Source organism: Salmo salar, unplaced genomic scaffold, assembly GCF_905237065.1.
Source record: "Salmo salar unplaced genomic scaffold, Ssal_v3.1, whole genome shotgun sequence".
In the NCBI taxonomy this organism is placed as follows: Eukaryota; Metazoa; Chordata; class Actinopteri; order Salmoniformes; family Salmonidae; genus Salmo; species Salmo salar.
Genome location: NW_025550956.1, coordinates 1,019,336 through 1,043,007, shown reverse-complemented (window position 1 = coordinate 1,043,007; position 23,672 = coordinate 1,019,336). Strand labels below are relative to the sequence as shown.

At 44.1% G+C, this 23,672-nt stretch overlaps 2 protein-coding genes across 5 annotated transcripts in view; both read right to left on the bottom strand.

Annotated features, from left to right (window-relative positions):
• The window catches only part of LOC106575900 (ADP-ribosylation factor-like protein 13B), a 207,008-nt gene extending 205,011 nt beyond the window's left edge, over window positions 1–1,997 (bottom strand). For both annotated transcript variants that reach the window (XM_045714220.1, XM_045714221.1), the window contains exon 1: window positions 1,322–1,997. In XM_045714220.1, the coding sequence (XP_045570176.1) occupies window positions 1,322–1,380 (59 nt within the window). In that variant the 5' untranslated portion in view covers window positions 1,381–1,997. The remainder of the gene's footprint in view (window positions 1–1,321) is intronic.
• A 1,254-nt stretch (window positions 1,998–3,251) lies between these two features.
• LOC106575903 (uncharacterized) lies at window positions 3,252–21,892 on the bottom strand. Of its 3 annotated transcripts, none has more exons than XM_045714218.1 (9): window positions 21,731–21,892; window positions 20,207–20,352; window positions 19,836–19,917; window positions 19,410–19,545; window positions 18,908–19,110; window positions 17,447–17,583; window positions 14,787–14,928; window positions 6,335–12,414; window positions 3,252–5,967 (listed from the first exon to the last, which is right to left on the bottom strand). In XM_045714218.1, the coding sequence occupies exons 1-9, from the start codon at window positions 21,854–21,856 to the stop codon at window positions 5,964–5,966; spliced, it is 7,056 nt and encodes a 2,351-aa protein (XP_045570174.1). In that variant the 5' UTR covers window positions 21,857–21,892; the 3' UTR covers window positions 3,252–5,963. The 3 variants fall into 3 exon arrangements, with proteins under 3 accessions (XP_045570174.1, XP_045570173.1, XP_045570175.1); XM_045714217.1 differs by having other exon boundaries at window positions 6,339–12,414; XM_045714219.1 differs by having other exon boundaries at window positions 6,339–12,414; window positions 19,836–19,884.
• Between the last annotated feature and the right edge of the window lie 1,780 nt (window positions 21,893–23,672).

Sequence of the window (23,672 nt, the reverse complement as noted above, 5' to 3'; positions counted from 1 at the left end):
ACAGAGGATCATTAGCTTCTTTAATAAAATAAAGTTGTGGATTGTTTTAAAAATGGCATTGCCTACAGTCGGGAGGAAAAGGTGGTGTTGCGCAATATGGGCAGATTTATTGTCGAGTTGCGACTGTCTGAAAAGTAGAGAAGAAATTCTACTAATGTCTCCAGTCATATAAAGTGTAGTAGAATTACATTAAATGTGTTTATAAAAAAGCAAATAAATAAATAATCCCCTGCAAAGAAAGAAGAAACGCAGCCTATAGCAGGGATCATCAACGAGATTCAGCTGAGGGACGATTTTTTTTCCCTGGTAGCGGATGGCCTGAACATAATCACAAATAATATGTAGACTGCAAATTGACTGCAAGAAGCCCAAACAGATAATGTTTGACTAAAATAATCATTTCAAACCTGGTTTACATTTGAACATGATCATGTGCGTCTCTATTATGGTGGGAATAATATCGGGAACATATTCCTTAAATACAAATTACTTGGGAGCAGATTTCCTGGTGTTTTTACAGTCTTATGTCCAACAATGGAGAAAGAAAAATAAATACAAATGATCTGAGAATTTGGGGGACCAAATAAAACCCTCCTGCAGACTGCAGGAACCCTGGCCTATAGCTGAGGCCTACTCCACACTAACAGCCATGCATTGAACGTTTATTTTTTTTATTTTTTGTCAACAGTGATTTGGTTATATTATTAGCCTAAATTATGACTATCCAATCTAATAGTCAACATTATCTTACATCAGTATGCAAATGTTATGATGCACGAAATGCTTTATAATAAAAGGTGCATTTTTATAGTGAAAATAAGCTTCCCCAAACTTGAAACTCACACACTGCCTATGATCCTGTGCCTTTATCACAGTCAACAACACACATATTTTATAATAAGAATAGGTATATCATGAAATCAAACAGAATGAAATAGAACATATAAAATAACAGCCCTGGGGTTTATGGCTTTTTAATCCAGCTCTAGAGAGAGGGGGTACTTCTGCAGCTTTAAGGAGTGACAGCTGCTAAAAGTGGCTGTAGTTTAGCACCTTAGTCACTGGTTACATGACTACCTGGTAACCCAGCAGCAGCATGCTGTATACCACACACACACCTGTTGGGTGATATATATAGCGAACAAGACATTCTATAAAATCATAGATTCTGTCATGGGGTGAACTGGGTGGCTGGCAACACTGGTACCCCATTCACAAATCAAATGGCCAATAAATCAAAAATAGTGTGAATATTTAAATACATAACCAGCCATTTTAACATCCGTTAGCTAACTAGTAGTCAGGTACTTCATGCACTCACCTTGCGGGCTGTCGCCAGCGTTTCAACCAGTTGCAACAATTCGCCATCAGACTAAACATTGCTGTCCAAACTCAGATAATTGGCGGAAAATAGTCATGTAGCAGCGACTCTGATTGGATCAAATGCCTCTGGTCGGCATTTCAGCTCATCATCATCATACAGCTGCATGAGTTAGGCCTAGGGGCCAATAAAAGTGCCCTTCTTAGACATCGTTGGATTGTCAAAGTAAAAATACTAGCTACGGTCAGTAATAGTGAGTGTACTTGTTGCTTCTCTCAAATAATCGTTGGCCCGCTTGTAACGTTAGCTAGAACTAGCTAATAACATTAGCAGGTACGTTTCCTAGCTGAACTACACTAAAAAACTATTATTATGTTTAGTACTTTTCACAAACTGCAAAAGATAGCGGCTAGACACCGTTAACTAGCCCAACGTTAGTTAGCTAACCTAGCTAGCATCCAATACAGCTAGCTAACGTCAGCGTTTAAGCGCTGCTGGGTGACCTTAGCTCGTTTTACGTACTAGCTGGCTTTGGGATAAGTGTCAGGTAAAAACCAAACCCTATTTCAAAAAGAAAAGGTAATATTCCTTCATAAAGAGAGATCTTCAGTGAGAATCCGTTGTTTGTTTACGCCATCGTGTTCGGCTGCTATGGCTGCAGAGCCGTGTGTGCGTCATCATCAGTGGCCGAGAAATCAGGCGTCCTCTTTGTGTGGTTGTTACTACTTACCACAGCCGCAAAGTCATAATTATGGCTAAACCCTGACTATTCCTACAATTTCTTAATATCTGGAGTGTTAAACATAACCTTAAGCACACTGCTAACCATTATGGTTAACCTTAAATGAAGACAAAAAAAATTACTTTGTGGCTGTGGTAACTAGTGACAACTGTAAACGTCTACAACAGCACGTTCTGTGGACAAAGTGTGGAACTACATGGGTCTAATAAATATGACAAGTGTTCTGGATTTTGTAAAATATATTTTTTAAATAATGGCTTTAATAGAAATCCTTAAAACTATTGACGTACCCGTGTGTCAATCTAAATAACATCCCCATCAAAATCTGTCAGATTAAGTTATAGAAATGTTTTTGCCTGGGCTGCGTCTCAATCTGCCAGGGCTGCGTTTTCCACGTCTGTGGTGGAAGGTGACCGAGCTACAGCGGTGTTTGTTAGACCATGACACATCAAAAATGTTTGTAGCGTCTGAACGGTTTGGCCTAAAAAAAAAAAAAACGAATATGACCACTCTATGGAAAGATGAGGCTCTCATGATGGTGTCATGGGACTTGTTTTGAAGGTAACCCATACAAATGAATGGAAGTAGTGTGCCAACAACAATAAGGGGTTAAATATGTGAAAAAAAGTAGATATTTCCTGAGCTTTCTTAGATCTCCTAGATATAGAACACACACTTCAAAACCCTTAAATGAACATTATTCCTTAGTCAAATAAATCAGTTTTTTTTTTTTTGCCATTTATGTGTTATTCAAATCGGTTTCTGTGGGCTATAGTAGTAAATAAAGACAAGTCAGTATTTTATCAAATTTGGTTTTTATATACATAACAGGGTCCTAAAATTCAAAATCAAATAGCTAAATGAGCCATGGGATAACCATCTTAAAACAATTCCATATGTTAGTTTGTTCGACATTTCAGGTGACTGCTAAGTGACTGATGTACATAAAACCCATCACATCATAAATAACTATCAGTCAGTCAATTTACCCATGATACATTACGGTATCGATCCGCTCAAACACAGCCAATGCCTTTTGTGGACAAGGCAAGGAGAGAAGATGCAAGGAATCAATGAAAGATGAATTGAGAAAGAGGCCCACCCCACATTGTCACAGTTCTTCCCCACCCTATGCATGTACTAGTTAACTCTCGATAAATAAAATAAAAAAGACTTGGTCGACTTATACCAGTTTAACATGTTTTATTATTTTACATCAAGAAGTTGATATATAAACCCATTTCAAAACACCCAGTTATAATAAGCCATTCAAACTCTTCACATATTTACAGGAGCCAAATAGAAAAGAAAAAAACATATGAATAATACATTACACCTGCTGCCACTGTTCTGTTGGGTTCAGTAGAACAGTCAGTAACCACACGGTGTGCTGCCGCCTCCCAAAACATCACAACAATAGTTATTTATCTTTTCCCCCAAAAAAAGGAAGTGATGTCAGAAGCTAATAGAAGTGTTTAGTCTCGTCCATGTGTTGAGCAATAGACTGTAATCAATAGATTGGTTTCTGAACAAGCAGACGCAGGATTGTTGGTTGGGGACAGATGGGTCAATTCATATTAATACATGTAATACGTTCCTAACCTCTTTATAAAATATGAGTCCCAAGTGGCACCCTGGCCTATTCCTTATAGTGAACCCAAATGGGGCCCTGGTCCCAAGTAGTACACAAGGAACCATTTGGGACAAGGACTCGTCAACTCATCCCAGAGAGATATACAAAGAGTGAACATTAAAATGTGCATTAAACTATAATATTGATTAAAGTCAAATACATTAGGAGAAAAAAAAAGGAAAAAAAAAGATGAATAGTCAATTTTAAATATGGAATGTTGTTTAGGCCTTATGGCTCAAATAGGTTGTTGTTGTTTAGACCTTATGGCTAATATGTTCAAACAGGTTGTTGATGTTGATGTTGTTTAGGCCTTATGGCTAATATGTTCAAACAGGTTGTTATTGTTTGTATTATAGTAAATTCAAGCAGTAATATGGACATGAAAAATAACCTTTGCACATTGCAGACACAATTGTCTCAAATGGCAACCTAATCCCTACATACAGGGCTAGATTAATGCAGGGGCTTACCGGGGCTGAAGCCCCGGGGCCCAGGCCCGTGTGGGCCCCCCCCCCCAAGACACTTATATACAGTATATATATTAGATAGAGATCTTTTTTACTGCAACCGCCAACCACAGGAGGATTCAGGAGCCCGCTGTCAATGAGTTTTAGACAGCCTGCTGCCGCTCTGCTAATTATCAGACGGGGGAGAGAAGAGGAGGCAGGGGCGTCCACGTGGGTAACTTGGGGGGGAGGGCCTGCCTTGATTGTGTAACTGATTAATAAAATAAACTGCATAATAAATAAATAAATGTGACGGGTCAATTGTGTGAGTCAGGGGGCTGGGCCCAAGAGGCAAAAAAATTAAAAAAAATATTGAGTTATAAAAAATAAAAAAAAATCTATCCAATCACAGGAGCGTGCTCTCAATGTTCAAAATACACCAGAGAACATAATTTAGTCGCAGAGGAGCAATAGTTAAAATTTATAATAACTGGTTAAAATTTGATCAAATACAGGTAATTGCCAAAATAAAGGAAACACCTACATAAACGTCTTAAATGGGTGTTGTGTCACCACGAGCTGCCAGAACAGCTTCAATGCACCTTGGCATAGATTCTACAAGTGGACCTGGACCATGCCAGGAAAATGCACCCCCACACAAACTTTTGTATCCCCCTCATTTACTCAAGGGGTTTCCTTTATTTGGGCAGTTACCGGTTGCCTACAACACGCTCTCTAAATATACATGTTGTTGCGTCGTGGCCGTAGACATATAATCCATAGAAGAGGTTTTGGAAACTCTTAACCCCTGGAAGTTTGACTGTTAAACTCACTAGGGGTTTTGGGTTTTAAGTGACAAGTGCAAAAGCAAAAAAGACTAGCAATATTTTTTTTTTGTGTGTGTGTGTTAAATATCTAAACATTTTTGTATAGTTAATATCCCTGCATAACATCAGTTCTCACAGCTTCACGAGTCATTCCTTGACCCCCGCAATGTCACTGTGGCCCAAATTACACCCTATTCCCTTTATAGTGCACTACTTTGACCAGAGCCCACATAGGGTAGGTAGTGCACTACTTTTGACCAGGGTTCACATAGAGTTGTGCACTATAGAGGGAATAAGATGCCATTTGGGACGCAAACCCCTAGACCATTGACCAATAGAAGAGAAGCAGGAAGTAGCAGGTTGGTTCCAGGCACTTCTTCAGTCCAAAGTAAATACAAATAAAAACAAAGAATATATTAACTATGCGACCATCCTGCCAGGTCTCATATAGTGTCCGCCTTCATAAGTCCTTAAGGCTTTAGTTTAGAGACACTTCCTGGTCAATCAATCAAATCGGTCAACCCAAAAGACCCCTGAACTTTTGGATTTGAGGGTCAGGGTTCAAAGGTCATAGGTTACTCCTATGACCATGGGAGACAGAACATGGAAGAACGGTCAAAACACTTTAAATGTTCTCCGTCTTCTGTTGTAACCACCGGTCAACTTCAGTCACATCCCAGGCTAGTCAGCAAGTCATGTAAGAGTTAACGCTTGAAGAACCCTCTTCAATAAGGTAGCAGGGGTTGAGAGGTGTCTTCTGTTTGTAGCCCGCCTCAGATTGCCAGCCTCAGTCACAAGGGGGAGACCTGGCACGGCTGTCCCAGACTAGCCAGCAAGTCATGTTAAGAGTCCTGTAAACCCTGGTCGTCCCTCAGTAAGGTAGCAGGGTCGAAAGGGGTTCAACACTCCTAGCAGGTTTTGGAGGGGGTTAAACCCCCCCCCTTTTCCCTAGCAGCACATCCAAACATGTCCTCTTGTCTATAAGCTTCACCAGCTACCTGGAACAATAGTAAATCACAAACCACAATCAGCATACAATATCTGGAGCTTTCAACATAAACAATATGGAGGAAAATCACATTTAAAAATCACTTCTATAATCTACTACACTTTGGGGTGGTTTACCAGACACAGATTAAACCTAGTCCGGGACTAAGAATACTTTTTGATGGATTCCCCATTGAGATTGTTTTTAAACCCATGACTTCTAGGCTTAAATCTGTGTCCGGAAACAGCTCCTGAAATTACCTTGTATTAACTATCATTCAAATAAATGTTTTTATATTAAATCAAACAACGAGAAATCAAACCCCTTAAGTAAACACAAATATGTTAACAACAAGTCACAATCTTATATTTACTTACTTACTGTCCTCATCTGAGTCGAAGCCAAAAAGGTTTGTGCACTTCTTCAACGAGAGGTGCGTCTGCAACTCTTCTCCACTGTTGAAGGACAAGAAACACTTGGCACAGCGCCGTCTATGGACTAATGGTGTAGCAGTGGTCCCCGATGCCTCCACCACCAGGTCCGGGAGCATTGGAGAGAAATGAGGAGTCCAGGACATCTCTTTCCTGCGTTTTGGCATGGTGGTGTACCTCTCGTCTAGGTAGGCGGTGGGCGGAGGCCGGATGTATGGCCTGTTTTTAATCTTCCCAAAGAAAGTAGAGTTTTTCGCTTCCTCCTTGATAGGGGTTTTGGGAGTATTTGTAGGGGTTTTGGGAGTATTTGTAGGGGTTTTGGGAGTAGCAGGTTTATGGTTTCGTGGTTCGCATTTCTTGGATTTGGAAACTGTGCTTGTTTTAAGACTTTTCTGGTATTTTGGTGATTCTTTAGTAATCTCCTTTAAGTGTCCGTTAACCATCTTCTGGTCACAGACACTGCTAGCTGTTGAGTGTGATGTTTCTACCAATAGTTTATCATCTTCTTCCTTTGATTTACTTTCTACCACTTCTTTGTCTTTACTTCCTAGCACTTCTGTGACTTTATTAACATGTTTCTCTGGACCAGAGGTCTTTGACTTCACAGGTTTTTTGGAGGTCTTCCTGGGTTCTTTGCTAACAGGCCTCTTGGGTTCCTTGATAACACTTTGTTTCTTTAGAACTTGTGTTTTCTTTACCTTATCTGTCACCATGGGTAACTTCTCGGTGACTTTCGGAGTGACGGTGGGAGGAACAGGTTGGGTATCCTCATCTGTGCTAACGATTGAGATCTTCCTGGGGTCTTTTACAACACTCTGTTTCTTTACAAGTTGTGTTTTCTTTAATTTATCCGTCACCTTAGATTTTTTTGTCACTTTTGTGTCGGTGGTTGGACCAGGTTGGGTATCCTTTTCTTTGCTAACGTTCGGTTTCTTAATAACCAGCATTTTCTTCAACTTATTTATAATTTGTAGCTTTTTGGTAACTTTTTCAGTGGCGATAATTGTGGTGGAGGTGGTTGGACCAGTTGGGGTATAATTGTCTTTGCTAACGTTCTGTCGCTTTACAGCCAACGCTTTCTTTACCTTATGAATCATCTTTAACTTCTTGCTCACATTTTCATCTTTTTCATTGGCCGTGGTGACGGGAGTGGTTGGGGCGTTCATTTTCCTAACAACACACGGTTTCCTCTTAACCTGCAATTTCCTCAACTTATTTGTTACTTTTACAGAGACGTTAGAGTGGTCAGTAGTACAGGGATCCTTGTCCCTAGGAACATGCCGTTTCTTTACGACCTGTGTTTTCTTTAACGTCTTGGTCAAGTCATACTTCCTAGTTACCTTTACAGTAGTAGTGAGGTCAGTTGCCGATCCCTCCTTTTCTCTAAGAGGCCATAGTCTCTTTACACCCTGCATCTTCTGTAGTTTATTCCTCCTCATCTTACACTGTTTAATCACTTTTACAGAGGTGTTATTGGTGAGAAGGGTAGAGAAATCAGATTCATCCTTCCCTTCCTTTGGAAGACGATAGTGTTCTTGTTCGTGACGGTTAAGCTCCGGAAGACAAGCCAAGCGCTCCTGACAACCTGGGAAGCAGCACACTGCCAGGAGCGGCTGGTGGGTCTTTGTGTGGTTCCTCATTTCTGTCGCTGCACTGAACCGGGCTTTACACCCATCATGTAGACAGGGATGCCTGGGAATTCCTTTGTGCCATACAATGTGGTGCTGGTAATGCTGCAAAGTCAAAACAGGCTTCTTGCAAATATTGCATTTGCCATTGCCTTGACGGAACGTCATTTCCAAGGGTTTGGCGTCGCCGCGGTGATCGTCCAGAATATGTCCGAGGAGAGAACGCCGTTTTCCAGTGAATATCTCTGTGCATCCCTCCACAGGGCATCCGCCGGGAGTCTCTTTACCCTGAACTGAGATCTCTAGAGGTCTCTCTACTGAAAGCCTGTCCTGTGTTACCGATACAGCCTGAGATTCTGTGTTGTCCTCCATGGTCTTTGCCGAGGAACAGGGTTTCTCTTCTTCCAAAGTCTTTGTCAGAGGAGAGGAGTAGGTTCCCCCTTGTTCACCTGTCGATGTCTTCACCGGAGAAGTAGATCTCTCCACGGGTTCCTCCCTCTTTTCCGGAGCCGAGTGCTCTTCCTCTTGCCTCCTACCGATCTTCTCTTGTTCCTCTGCCTGAGTATCACCATCACCCTCAGTTCCTTCAACCTTAAACCGTCTTCTGCCCCGCTGTCCATTGACCCTCTGTGTCGACTGCTTGCCTTCAGACTCTTCTGTTGTGAGTTTAGTCTCCGGTGAAGGTTGAGAGTCAGTCGAGAGCCTATTGGTCGACCGTAGCTTTCTGCGATCCGGTGGAGTTGACTCCGAGGAGTTTATAGAGGAGGTCCTATTGGTCGACCGTAGCTTCCTGTTATCCGGAGTTGAGGACTCTGTGGACTCTGTGGAATTTACAGGGATCCTCTTGCGTCCCCGTCTACCCCTCTGCGTTGAGCGTCCAGGCGTGTCTGACATCCCAGCTTTACAGTTCTCACGGACCTCCTCAATATCAGATGCTAGGTTTCCTTTTTTCAACTTGTCGATGTGTTGGGACAGATGCATCATGGCGAGCAGGTCGTTTTTGAACAGCATCCTACAGAACATACATTGGTCTCTGCGGAAGTGGTACATGGCGTGGGCTATAACACGTTTGCCTTTAAAAACCTTGTTGCAGAGACTACAGCGATATGCCAGTGGGTTTTTCTCATTCTCCTGTGGGGTGCCACCTCTAGGATTTTGTCCGATATCCCCAGAGACAGTTGGGGTGTCCTTAGTGAATTTTGGGGTGTCCTGTGTTTCCTGTGGAGAGTTTTCAGTGACTTTTGAGGCATCTTTGGGGTCCTGTGACGTTTCTTCAGGGACTCTTGGGGTGACCTTTGGAGTGTGAGCACTTTCAGTGACTTTCGGGGTCACCAGTGAATTGTACTGTGTGTCCTGTGGGGTGTCTTCACTGTGTTGTAGGGTGTCTTCAGTAACCATCGGGGTATCTCCGCTGACCTTTGAGGTGTCTTTGGGTTCCTGTGACGTCTCTTCAGGGACTCTTGGGGTGTCCTCAGTGACCGGTGTCTCCTGTAGGGTGTCCTCATGGAGGTGTGGCGTGTCCCCATTGTTCTGCGTGGCATCACGTGTGTCCTTGGTGAGCTCTTCAGTGACCATTGAGGCGTCCACTGTGAGCTGTAGGGTGTCTGCAGTGTTTTGTATTTGTAGGGTGTCCTCAATGTGCTCGGAGGTATCTACAGTGACTTCCTGGCTGTCTACAGTGACTTCCTGGGCATCCTCAATTACCTCCAAGCTGTCCTCCTCTGTGTTCTGTGGTAGTGTGTCCACATCCTCTGGAGTATCCACAGTGGATTTTGTCTGGTCCTCAGTAGCCTGTGGGGTGACTTCAGTGAAAGAGACTTTCAGGGTGTCCTCTGTGAGTTGTCCTATGTCCTGCCTATTCTGTGGGGGGTATTCGGTGATCTGAGGGGTGTCATTGTCCTGTGTCGAGTCCACAGGCACCTCTGGAGTACCCACAGTGCCTTTCAGGGGGTGCTCAAGCTGCCGGGTCTCATCAGTGAGCTGTGGGACGCTCTCAGCGGCCATTGGGCTATCCTCTGGCTCCGTGTTTTGTGAGGTACCCTTAATGTCCAGTTGGGTGTCCTGTTGAGTGTGTGGAGTGTCCATGTTTTCCAGGATGTCTGTAGTGTCCTGTGGGGTGACTTTGGTTACTTTTGAAGTGTCCTCAAGGACCACTGGGTCTGTGACGGCCTTAGGGATGACTTTTGGAGACGTTAACGGTGTCATCTCCAACGTTTTGTGCGAGACATTATCTGTGGTCTGGTGTGACACCGACTCCTTTTCTACGACAACATCAGAATCCGGACCCTTGGCAAACTTTTCAAACTCTCTGGCAAACGCTTCCATTGAGGTATTAGCCAGCCAGCAGAAAGGAGTAAGAACAACAAGCTCCCGAGTTTCCTTTCCAGGGACGCTGCCAGTGTCACCGTCACCCATCATTGCTTCATCCACACCAATGTTTGCTATATCCATAGCCTCTTTCAGAATATCAGTAACTTCTGACTTCCTGGACGATTCTAAAATATCCCCGACTTCAGAAACAGTTTTCTTTTTTGGAATATTCGTAACTTCCGTTGGTTCTCTTGGAACATTAGTTACATTTGTATCTGTTCTTCTTCCTGTGTTATTAGGAACAATGACATTCACTGAGGGAACAGACGGAGTACATGTTTCCTGAGCGTCAGTAGAGAATCCTTCCTCATTCTTGGGACTTTCGATGTGTTCAACAACAGCACCACCTTGTGGTGTGAAATTCATATCAGTGGCAGTTGCCTTGACAGTTTGTGAGGAGACCTCAACTTCCATTTCCACTGCAGACGTCTGGTAAAATACCCCTGAAGCGTCACACGACACCGACAGACAACTTTGGTTTAAGGAGGGACGGACATCTGTCGCTTTCAACAAACAGGTTTCGGTATTCAACGTGACACCTTCCGCCTTAGGCGTCTGGGCATAGTTGTGCAACTGCTGTATGAAGAGACTGGCGTTCTGAGCGGAAACGATAAACGCCTCTCCGAGTCTATCCTTCACCCGATACTGTGCCTGGATTGGTGCCTTAGATTTATCACAGTTTAGAGTCCCCAGTCCTTGCCTACTACTGAGATAATCCTCATGGAAGAACCCAAACACTTCGTTGTCAGGTAAGGATACCTCCAGCTTTGAGTCATGAGCAGGAGATACTGCTGGTAGGTGGTTAGTAGCAGGAATCTCCTTCTGACGTTTACCTTCCTGTTCCCTCGGAGCTGTTAGACGAGCGGCCGCCATTTTATTTTGTGAGGTAACGGCATTCTTTTGTTTGGTTGTGCTTTCCTTGACAGCGGCACCAGACTTAAAGGTCTTACTGGTCTTGTCCACTGGTGTCTGCTGGGTCTTCTGCTGTGGAAGTTTCCTCCCTGGTTGGCGACCCTTCCGGGGAGCACTGTTCTCAGCCTGGAACGTACCCTCCAGTAGCCAACGGGGTTTCCTACCCCTCCGTTTGGGAGGTTTCTTCTCCGAGAGTCTGGTCATGTGCCTATGTGGTCTGTGACTGACTTGCCTGGCCAGGTTCTCCTGCGCCATGTCCAGTTGTCTGAAGGACCGTCTGACAGAGGAGGTCTCAGCTGAGGACTCTGTTTTGACAGATGAACGCGGTCCCGGCTTCGGCCCAGGCTTCCTCCCTCTTCTTTTTATTACAGGTTGTTCCTCAACAACAGGGGGTTCAGCAGGCTTCTCTATCTTAGCTTTCGCCATCACATGATTAACAGGCAGCTGCTGCGGCTCGACAACAGAGGTCTTTTCCAACCTTTGACCTTTGACACGTTTGGCTGCCATCGGCGCCGTCGAAACGTGATTCTTCTCTTCTTTTTGGAACCGCCTTTTGGGCGCCGTTACCTGGTGAAAGGGTTTAATCTGAACGTGTTTCTGTGCTGGTTTAGTCTCTACACGTTTAGACTGCACACACTCTGACAGGTCAGCGCTCCAGCTGCAACAGGGCTCTTTGGTGGCGGTGCTGCAGTAATTGGACACCCACCCATCATCCTCCTCCTCCATCATCATCTTTGCCAACGCCGCCTTCTTCTCGCTCATCAACTTCAGGCAGTTGGTCCGGAGATTCAAAAGGTTCCAGAACTCTGGGTCGAAGTAGAGACCTCTCTTCAGGGTCTGGAGGATCTCAAAGCGGATGTGGTTCCCGATGGGACCGGCTTCGACGTGGTACTCCTGGTCGGGGTGCGTGTAGAGGAGGAACACCGTTTTGTAGGCTTCCACGGTACGCTCCAGGAAGAAGACGAGGAGGGCGCAGGCCCGGCAGACCTCCAGGTCGTTGGGGAGGAGGTAGGCTACCGTCTTGTAGATGAGAGACTTGGTGGAGGCGTCGCAGGGATTTGTCTGGAGGGCATGGGTGCAGAGCTCCACACAGAACTGGAGACCATCTTTTCCCAGCTGGGAGAGCAAAACAGAAATAGAACAGAAGGGGGTCAGCGAATTACCACTGCTATACAAAAACATGTATTTTTATATAGACAAACAGTCGGGTCCAAAATGATTGGCACCCTTGATAAAGATGAGCTATACTGAGCTATATTGTACTCAAAACAAAATGTAACTTGATTATTTTATACTAATACCATTTCTCAGAGAAAGAGATTGTTTAAGAAGTTTTTTTTTCTCCTTTTTTTTTTTTCATGAAAATGATTTGCACACCTGGGTTTTCAATCCCTCACCCTGCGAGGATAATGGCACCGAGCCTTTCACCAGATTGGAGAACACACTGGGATCATAGACCATTCCTCCATACAGAATCTGTCCAGATCCTTGATATCCTTCATCTGCGCTTATGGACCGTCCTCTTCAATTCAAAACCCCAAAGGTTTTCAATGAGGTTCAAGTCCGGAGACTGAGATGGCCATTACTAAAATGTAGTTTTTTTGGGGGGGGGGTGGGGTCAATTAACCCATTTCTTTGTGAATTTTAATGTGTTCTTGGGGTTATTATCTCGCGGCGACGTTTTATCCTCCTGGCAACCAGATTTGACCTGGCTAAAAATGTCCTGGTACTGGTTAAAAAGTTGAAGATGCCGTTCACCTTAACAAGAACAGACCTGCCAACCCTGTCCAACTTTTTAAGAGTACCAGACACGCACGGCAAATTGGAGACGTAGCACGCGCCGAATTGGGGTCGTCTTTCCTCCCCGCACGCTCGTGCGCGTGCTGTTTGTGAATCTGATCGCAATTATAATTAAAATGTATCCCACTCGCACAAATGCGACCTGTTATTTTTTCCATATTTGCATTTAAATTTCTTTCACTAGCAAATGTGAGTGAACTGCTGTCACTTTAGAACCCACTGAATGTCCATCTTCTGTTCTCTAACGTTAGCTTGAAACTATTAGTGTTTACCTTCCCACAACACACGGAGTCCAAAAGGGATTTGTCCATGCGTTTACGTACAAGCTGACTGTCGGCAAACTCAGCATCACAACAAACAGGAGGAGGGGCAGACACGGGGTAGCTACGTCCAATAATGATGTATTCATCTCCATGTCCGTTGACACAAACTCCGTACCTGTCTGTGTGTCACAGCTCGAGAAACAGGATGTTTGATTTACTTTATTAAAAAAATTAAAAATAAAATAGGCCAGCCAAAAAAAAACAGCCGTTTACATTAGTTGGATGATCTGAATATAGAGCTCTTTGGCAACACACACAGCAGCGGTGGGTTTGGTGTCGAAATCAGAACGTATAAGCAGAGAAGAAAAAACAACAACACATAGCTAGTTAGAACAAGTCTCAATGCCGTTATATTTCGCAAGGCGACGTTTTGAAAAACAGGGGTGCCAATAATTACGACAGGGGTGCCAATAATTATGACCAACCCTATTATGAGAGAAGGAAAAAAAAAAATGTACTTGTGAAACTAAAATCTTTCCCTGAACGATTGTATAAGAGTATAAAATAATATCAAAATGTTTGAGAATACAATATAGCTCAGGTTTTGTATCATGTATATATCCAGTCTTTGTTGCTCATCTTCATCAAGGGTGTCCATTTTTGACTGAAAAACAAACAATTATACTAAAGACTCAGCCTAATCGTGATCAGGGCTGTGTCCCAAAAGATAAACTATTCCCTATATACTTTAGTGTGCTATTTTTAACCAGGGACCATAAATAAAAGGGGCCATATGAGTCGTACCCCAGCATCATGCTAAGCTGATGGTATTTCTTGTATTTTTATTTAAACTAGGCAAGTCAGTTAAGAACAAATTCTTATTTTCAATGACGGCCTACCAGGGAACAGTGGGGTTTAACTGCGTTTTTCAAGGGGCAGAACGACAGATTTTGTACCTTGTCAGCTCGGGGGGATCCGATCTTGCGACCTTTCGGTTACAACACAATTCTCAGTCAAACCAACAACAAAAAAAGCCATGGCTTCTATTCATATCTCTAGTATGCACAGTAATCAGATAAAACAGTGGAGGAAAAACCAAAAGGCTCTGACGTGTAAAAACAGAAAGCAAAACAAGTTTTAAAATAAACATTAAAAAAAAAATATATAAAATAAATAAAAAATAGGGTACACGTAACAAATTCCTCAACAAGCGTCTAAAGAATGCTGACCTAAGCCACCTTAGCTAGGTACAAACCAAATCAAAACAGCTTTTTAAATCCTTCCTCTACCTCAACAACTCCATTACATCTGAAACCCCCCTCCCCCAAAAAAATGTCAGCTGGAATTTTACCAATAAAATTACAATAAAATAAAAAAAATATTTAAAAAAGTCCAAATCAACAGTCACAGGAGTTCCTGGCTCACCTCTGCAAGGATCACTCTAATGAAAGAGAATATTGATCTGATGTTGGTGGCGGACAGCATCAATCGATGACTCTCTTCCAGGAAGGCCTGTTTGGACGGGTTGAACCGCAGATGGAGTCGACTCCATATAAACACCAAGTCCCTGTGAGAGGAAGAGAAAAGTGATTCAATAACAAATTATAAAAATCACTTCATTAATAAAAAAAATAAAAAAGGTTAATTATTTACTGGGTTAAAAAATAAAAGAAAAAAAGTTGCAGTTTATTCATTAGCTGACTCAATAAAAAAAAACTGGTTTGTAAATCAGATCCCAAACGGGGGAGTAGGAAGTGGTCCAAGATCGATCAATCAATCAATCAATCCAATGTTGTCTATAAAGCCCCTTTAATATCAACAGTTATCACAAGGTGCTGAATGGTAACCAGGCCTAGAAAACCCCCAAACATCAAAGAACAAGCAGGATAAATAGATATCAGCACTTCAATAATAAAGCCTGTGTATTTTTTTTATTTTTATTTATTTATTTAACCTTTATTTTAACTAGGCAAGTCAATTAAGAACAAATTCTTATTATTTACAATGGACGGTCTAACCCCTGGCCAAACTCAACACGGACGACGCTGGACCAATTGCGCGCTGCCCTATGGGACTCTCAATCACAGCCCGGTTGTGATACAGCCTGGATTCAAACCAGGGTGTCTGTAGTGACACCTCCAGCACTGAGATGCAGTGCCTCAGACCACTGCGCCACTCAGGAGACCCACAAAGCCATTTGGACACAATGTCTATCCAGATGCAGGTAACCATCTCAAACAACGTTGCTGATACACAAAGTAATTCAATTGTAATGCAACATCCAATCTGGTCATACATCAGATCAATGAGCTAAGCTAGTTAGCATCGGTCATGTTGAAACTGGACAGAGAAAGGCCTTCCCTTCTACCACGACAGACTGGCCAGACCATAAATGAGCTAAGCTGGTTAGCATCGGTCATGTTGAAACTGGACAGAGAACGATCTTCCCTTCTACCACGACAGACTGGCCAGACCATAAATGAGCTAAGCTAGTTAGCATCGGTCATGTTGAAACTGGACAGAGAAAGGTCTTCCCTTCTACCACGACAGACTGGCCAGACCATAAATGAGCTAAGCTGGTTAGCGTCGGTCATGTTGAAACTGGACAGAGAACGATCTTCCCTTCTACCACGACAGACTGGCCAGACCACGTATCCCACGACGAGCCACGCTGTCTCTACAATGCTTTCTACATTTCCCATTTGGTAATGCCTCATCCGTCACAGTTTGCAGCAGCACTGCCAGCTATGACAACTGAGGTCAGAGTTCCACACGGAACGATACGACGAGTCGCGTCAACTTGTTTCTGCTCACTGATTGGATATTGCATTAAGTCAGTTGTGTGATATAGGATCGATTTCTATCTCTTGCGATGCAACTCAGTCCCAGGACAATGTGTTTGGGCTGACACAGAACAACCCAGATATAACTGTGTGCAAGCAACATAAATTGCTTATGGCTAGCAATTACTGTATCCAAATATATCCCTGTTAATCAAAAACATATGTTTGTAAATCCTATGAATGAAACCTAGTACCATCTAGAGAGAGAGAGAGTATTGGTTATCTCTACCTAGTACCATCTGCAGAGAGAGAGAGAGAGAGAGAGAGAGAGAGTATTGGTTCTCTCTACCTAGTACCATCTGCAGAGAGAGAGAGAGAGAGAGTATTGGTTATCTCTACCTAGTACCATCTGCAGAAAGCGAGAGAGTATTGGTTATCTCTACACACGTCTCCCCTGACGTAGAACACAGACGGGTACGATACACACGTCCCCCTGACGTAGAACACAGACGGGTACGATACACACGTCCCCCAGACGTAGAACACAGACGGGTACGATACACACGTCCCCCAGACGTAGAACACAGACGGTACGATACACACGTCCCCCAGACGTAGAACACAGACGGGTACGATACACACGTCCCCCAGACGTAGAACACAGACGGGTACGATACACACGTCCCCCAGACGTAGAACACAGACGGGTACGATACACACGTCCCCCAGACGTAGAACACAGACGGGTACGATACACACGTCCCCCAGACGTAGAACACAGACGTAGAACACAGACGTCCCCCTGACGTAGAACACAGACGGGTACGATACACACGTCCCCCAGACGTAGAACACAGACGGGTACGATACACACGTCCCCCAGACGTAGAACACAGACGGGTACGATACACACGTCCCCCAGACGTAGAACACAGACGGTACGATACACACGTCCCCCAGACGTAGAACACAGACGGGTACGATACACACGTCCCCCAGACGTAGAACACAGACGGGTACGATACACACGTCCCCAGACGTAGAACACAGACGTAGAACACAGACGTCCCCCTGACGTAGAACACAGACGGGTACGATACACACGTCCCCCTGACGTAGAACACAGACGGGTACGATACACACGTCCCCCAGACGTAGAACACAGACGGGTACGATACACACGTCCCCGACGTAAACACAGACGGGTACGATACACACGTCCCCCTGACGTAGAACACAGACGTCCCCCTGACGTAGAACACAGACCGGTATGATGTGTGTATTGACAGTGACGAGCCTCACCACGTGAAGTACATGTCGCCTCTGTGAAGTTGCTGAGAGAGGAAGGCTGTGCAGAGGGCCAGAAGAGTCTCGTCGCTCTCCTCACTCTCAGTGTTACACACGATATCCACAGCATCCTTACCGTCGATGTCAGACATCTACAGGTAGAGAGAAGAAGGAGAAGAAGAAGGAGAAATGGTGACATCGTTCAAGCATTTATACGGGAGATTCCAGTGGTGTAGTGGAGGGTAAAACGCAGGTCAACGCCATTAGGGGAACGTTTACTTCACTCAAAGCGAAAGGTGATCAGAGTCGAGCTATTTCTCCCCACTACGTCACTGCTAGATTCCTAACGACGTCACCCAAGACTAAGACGTAAACAGATTTTTTTTTAAATACAAAAAAAACGGGAGTACTGGTCAATTTTCGCTTTCTAGCAGGCTAGCAGAAATTACTATGGTCTTCTACCTGTAGTCAGCAATACCACCCACCCACATACGTGACCTACTAAACCTTTCCAAACAAGGGGAGAAGGCAGCAACTCCAAATATGGACTGCAACCACCACATTTATCAATTAGTTGGTGCTCTTATACAAAACACATCTTTGTCAAAACCTCATCCCCTCATCTCTACTGTAGATCCCAGCGAGCAAATCAGTTCATCTCTACTGTACATCCCAGCGAGCATATCAGTTCATCTCTACCGTACATCCCAGCTAGCATATCAGTTCATCTCTACCGTACATCCCAGCTAGCATATCAGTTCATCTCTACCGTACATCCCAGCTAGCATATCAGTTCATCTCTACCGTACATCCCAGCTAGCATATCAGTTCATCTCTACCGTAGACCCCAGCTAGCATATCAGTTCATCTCTACCGTAGACCCCAGCTAGCATATCAGTTCATCTCTACCGTAGACCCCAGCTAGCATATCAGTTCATCTCTACCGTAGACCCCAGCGAGCATATCAGTTCATCTCTATTGTACATCCCAGCGAGCATATCAGTTCATCTCTACTGTACATCCCAGCGAGCATATCAGTTCATCTCTACTGTACATCCCAGCGAGCATATCAGTTCATCTCTACCGTAGACCCCAGCTAGCATATCAGTTCATCTCTACCGTAGACCCCAGCTAGCATATCAGTTCATCTCTACCGTAGACCCCAGCTAGCATATCAGTTCATCTCTACCGTAGACCCCAGCTAGCATATCAGTTCATCTCTACCGTAGACCCCAGCTACCATATCAGGTCATCTCTACCGTAGACCCCAGCTAGCATATCAGTTCATCTCTACCGTAGACCCCAGCTAGTATATCAGTTCATCTCTACTGTAGATCCCAGCTAGCATATCAGTTACAGTAAATAACCCCAGCAGTCATTAGCCCCCCCCTTCCTAACATTTTCTATTTAAAGTCATTTAGCAAATGTTTTTATCCAGAACCCAGGAATCCTAATAACCAAAGTTTGTTCCCTCACCTCTTCGTGCATATGGTGAGGGAGCGATGCCTTCAAGAGACAGGTGAGGTAGGCCTGTCGGAAGAACAGGTGTCGTCCGGCAACAGGGTGCTGAGAGCAGGTCTTAGCCAAGACCACAGCCTCGGTGAACATCTCACTGGACAGCAGGTAACGAACACGCAGCTCAAAGAACACTGGCACCTCTGAGCCGAGGTACCGGTCCACTGTGGAGAGAGAGAGGTCAAGGGTCAATGTTGCATCTCTGAGCCTAGGTACCGGTCCACTGTGGAGAGAGACAAGTCAAGGGTCAATGTTGCATCCCAAATAGTGCTCTATATTTGGGATGTTGCAGTAGTAAATATTAAATCCACAGGGAGAGGAACCTCTAGTTAACTCTCATTATAGACGGACGACTCCAGAGCAGATATTTACACAACAGATTTATAGTCAGTAATACAACATGGTATGGATGAGTATGTTGAAGTGGTCCATGGCCCTCCCTCTCATCCTCCCTTTCTCTCACCTTCATCCCGGGGCAGTTGTGAGTCCTTCAGGATGGCCTGTAGTATGGGGTTGGTCCATGGTCCCTTCTCTCTGATGATCTGTCCCACCTGCAGCAGGTGAATGTTCTGGTGCCTCTCCAGCTGGGAAAAACATTCCTGAAAGAGGAGGAAGAGGTTAGCCTGGTCCAAGATCTATGTGCCATCTTGTCAAACTCAAGAGTGACGTTTTATAGCATTACATAAAGCAGTGAGAAATGGATATGATCCGATTGGTCAGCTGATTACAATACAGCCTCTTTGTGTCGTCTTGTTGACATGACAACAACCACAGGAGCTGGCAAGACAGCACAAACAGATCTGGAACCAGGCTAGCAAGGGGTGTCAACTCATCACTGCCACATATCTATGATTCCTGAGATTTGGAACAAGGGGGTAAGACAACTCACCTGGAACGAATCAAGGATATTTTTCAAGGGATCCTGCAGGATCTTATTCCTGTTCAAAAACAGCAAGAGCTCAAAAGCACTCCTGTGGGGAGAGAAAGTGGAGGGGGGGGAGAGAAAGGGGAGGCGGGGACTGTTTGAGCCTCTTACCTCCTTCAATAAATGTTACAACAGGGACGGAATAACAAGGCTGAAAGGGGCAGAGTCACCCTAGAAAACAACACTCATACTGGAGATAGTGTCCTGTCACCCCCAGTCTCTATGTACCCCAAGGAGCGGGTAAACAAGTCAACACTCATACTGGAGATAGTGTCCTGTCACCCCTAGTCTATGTACCCCAAGGAGCAGGTAAACAAGTCAACACTCATACTTACAGGGCAAGGCTACTCAGTGTGTAGCATACATGTTCACAGTCAGACGGGAAGCAGGCCGAGGCTTGGACAAAGGAACATAGAGCTGTCTGGAGCACCTGGAGCTGTGGCAAGGGTACCTGCCATCGTCCTGAATACACCTCCACCAACTACAGGGGGAGGGGAGGGAGAGGGAGGAGAGAGACAGGGAAGGGGGTGGGAGGAGATACAGGTAGGAAAGGGGTGGAGAGGAGATACAGGTAGGAAAGTGGGGGGGAGATACACGTAGGAAAGTGGGGGGTAGTGGGGGAGAGAGATACAGGTAGGAAAGGGGGGAGAGATATACAGGTAGGAAAGGGGGGGAGAGAGATACAGGTAGGAAAGGGGGAGAGAGATACAGGTAGGAAAGGGGGGGAGAGAGATACAGGTAGGAAAGGGGGGAGAGAGATACAGGTAGGAAAGGGGGGAGAGAGATACAGGTAGGAAAGGGAGGGAGAGAGATACAGGTAGGAAAGGGGGGGAGAGATATAGGTAGTAAAGGGGGGAAAGAGATACAGATAGTAAAGGGGGGGAGAGAGATACAGATAGTAAAGGGAGGGAGAGAGATACAGGTAGGAAAGGGGGGGAGAGAGATACAGGTAGGAAAGGGGGGAGAGAGATACAGGTAGGAAAGGGGGGGAGAGAGATACAGGTAGGAAAGAGGGGGAGAGATATACAGGTAGGAAAGGGGGGAGAGAGATACAGGTAGGAAAGGGGGGAGGGAAAATAAACACAGTGGGTAGGGAAACCATACCAAGAAGTTGGATGGGCCCAATTACAAACAATTGTTGTCCCTTTCACTGTACCATCAGCTCAACTTATTTAGTAGGAACTGAATACTTCGCTAACTACATTATTACCTAACTAGGCCATAGTCAGACTAACTAGACACTGTAGCTAGCTAGAAGTATCTGTAACGTTAACGCTTCAATCCTAATAGATGTTACAACACAGAGTTAACCATCTTTGGTTACAATCTAGCTGGCTAAAACATGGCTTACTCAATATGACAAATAGGAAAAAGCAACTTCAAATGAAAGTGCAGACATTGAATTCCACGAGACTTCTTCGCAAGTTAACATATCTACTGTTGGTAAACTAGCAGCTAACTAACTAGCTAAACTGGGAACTGCAGATAACTTGGCTAACAAACAAGCTACCGAAAACGACTTGACTGACAATGCTTTTCCATGTCGCTAAGCTACTATCATGCATTTTGAAAAAAGGTGAATTAGCACACATACACACATATATATATATATATATATATATATGTGACATTACAGAAACAGGTTGGTTTATTGGTTGCTAGCTAGCCATTTACGGGTTGTTAGCTGTCTGTTCCTGGGGGAGGGGAATAGGTTGGTTGGCTAGTTAGTCCTAGCATAGATTAGAGAAAGGAGCTCTGGCCCTAGCTAGCTAGCTAACGTTAGCTAGTTCGAGCCTGTACTGGGGGGGAAAAAAACAACTCTTTCGCTTTTCCAGATGTGATTTCAATACATTTCGTACCTTACAGAACCGTACACAATATAACTTGCTTTGAAGTCCGTATTCTTCACTTGAGTTAGTGACAAATAAACTCTCCAATTCTTTTTTAAAACCTTTTAACTCAAATTCAATCTCTTCTTCCGCCATACTGCTCGTCTTGCCTAGCGCGTAGCTACAGCGACGACGCCACTGTCCAACCTAACGTATCGCGTCGACAGATTTCATTGGATGGTATTCACGTCTGTATTGCTTACGGCAGAAAAATACGTCTTGTGATTGGAGGATACTAAAAAACAAAATCCCGCCCTACATTGAAGGTATGTAGTGTTGATATTATGGGTTACATTGGAACATTGTTGCAACGTGTTTGATAACGTTTCTAATTGAACGTTGTCACCGGCTAATATTGAATGAAGTCAATTAGTGATTATATCTGTCCGTGTCTCTCATTTCAGAACGGCGACATGATCAAAACATGTTATACTTTTACATTCCGTTGATTTGTTGTCATGAGATGATATTGGATTTGTGCTCATTTATTAATTAATAGGTGACACCAGCGTGCTACCTATATAAATCAATCCCCCCACTGTCTTGTTAAAGGAATCAGTTCTGGCTGTTGATTCCCAAGAAGGACTAGGTCACAGTTGAGCAGCAGGTGACCAATGCTTATGACTGCTTTATTTATGGAATGCTTTGAAAAAAACCTCCCTCATCCTTTGAGTTTGTCAAACAATTTGGTTTATGCAAGTAATTTTTTTTTTATCTACCTTTACCCCTTATTTCTCTGCCATTTAAAAACATACTCTGTAAAGGCAGTATATGTAACCTGGAATTGGCACGTCCTTAATTGTATTTATTTATTTCACCTTTATTTAACCAGGTAGGCAAGTTGAGAACAAGTCCTTTATTTAACCAGGTAGGCAAGTTGAGAACAAGTTCTCATTTACAATTGCGACCTGGCCAAGATAAAGCAAAGCAGTTCGACAACATACAACAACACAGAGTTACACATGGAGTAAAACAAACATACAGTCAATAATACAGTAGAAAAATAAGTCTATATACAAAGTGAGCAAATGAGGTGAGATAAGGGAGGTAAAGGCAAAAAAGGCCATGGTGGCGAAGTAAATACAATATAACATTTGACATTTTAGTCATTTAGCAGACGCTCTTATCCAGAGCGACTTACAGTAGTGAATGCATACATTTCATACATTTTTTTTTTCTTCCCGGTACTGGTCCCCCGTGGAAATCGAACTCACAACCCTGGTGTTGCAAACACCATGCTCTACCAACTGAGCCACACGGGACCTATATAACAAGTAAAACACTGGAATGGTAGATTTGCAGTGGAAGAAAGTGCAAAGTAGAAATAGAAATAATGGGGTGCAAAGGAGCAAAATAAATAAATAAATACAGTAGAGGATATATGAAGCCTATGTGAATATAACGCCCGAAGAGCCGACTCCGGACCATGTGAGATGTAACCCCGTGTGGTTCATACTAGACCTACACCCTTTGAGGAAGAGTGACGTTTTTTTCTCTTCTTCAGACCCATTCCTCAAAGGTAAATTGATCGCTGTCTCATTGCATCATGTCCTTATTGATCCGATCTGTTTTGGCTCCAGTAAACCCTGTTGGACAGGAAAAAAAATGTATGAAATGTATGCATTCACTACTGTAAGTTGCTCTGGATAAGAGCGTCTGCTAAATGACTAAAATGTAAAAAAATGTAGGTAGCAGTAGTTCAGGACTCTTGTTGACCACCATGTCTGTCGGGCTGCAGGTAGTCAGTCCTACACCACATGACATCAGTGGTGGTTCTAGACTATTTCAACTGGGGGGGGCCAAGCTGGGGCCAGTTGTACTGTTAGAGGGGGCCAGTTGTACTGTTAGAGGGGGCCAGTGACATTAGACGTTATTGTTGCCATATCGTTTTCTTCACTGCATTAGCAGGAAT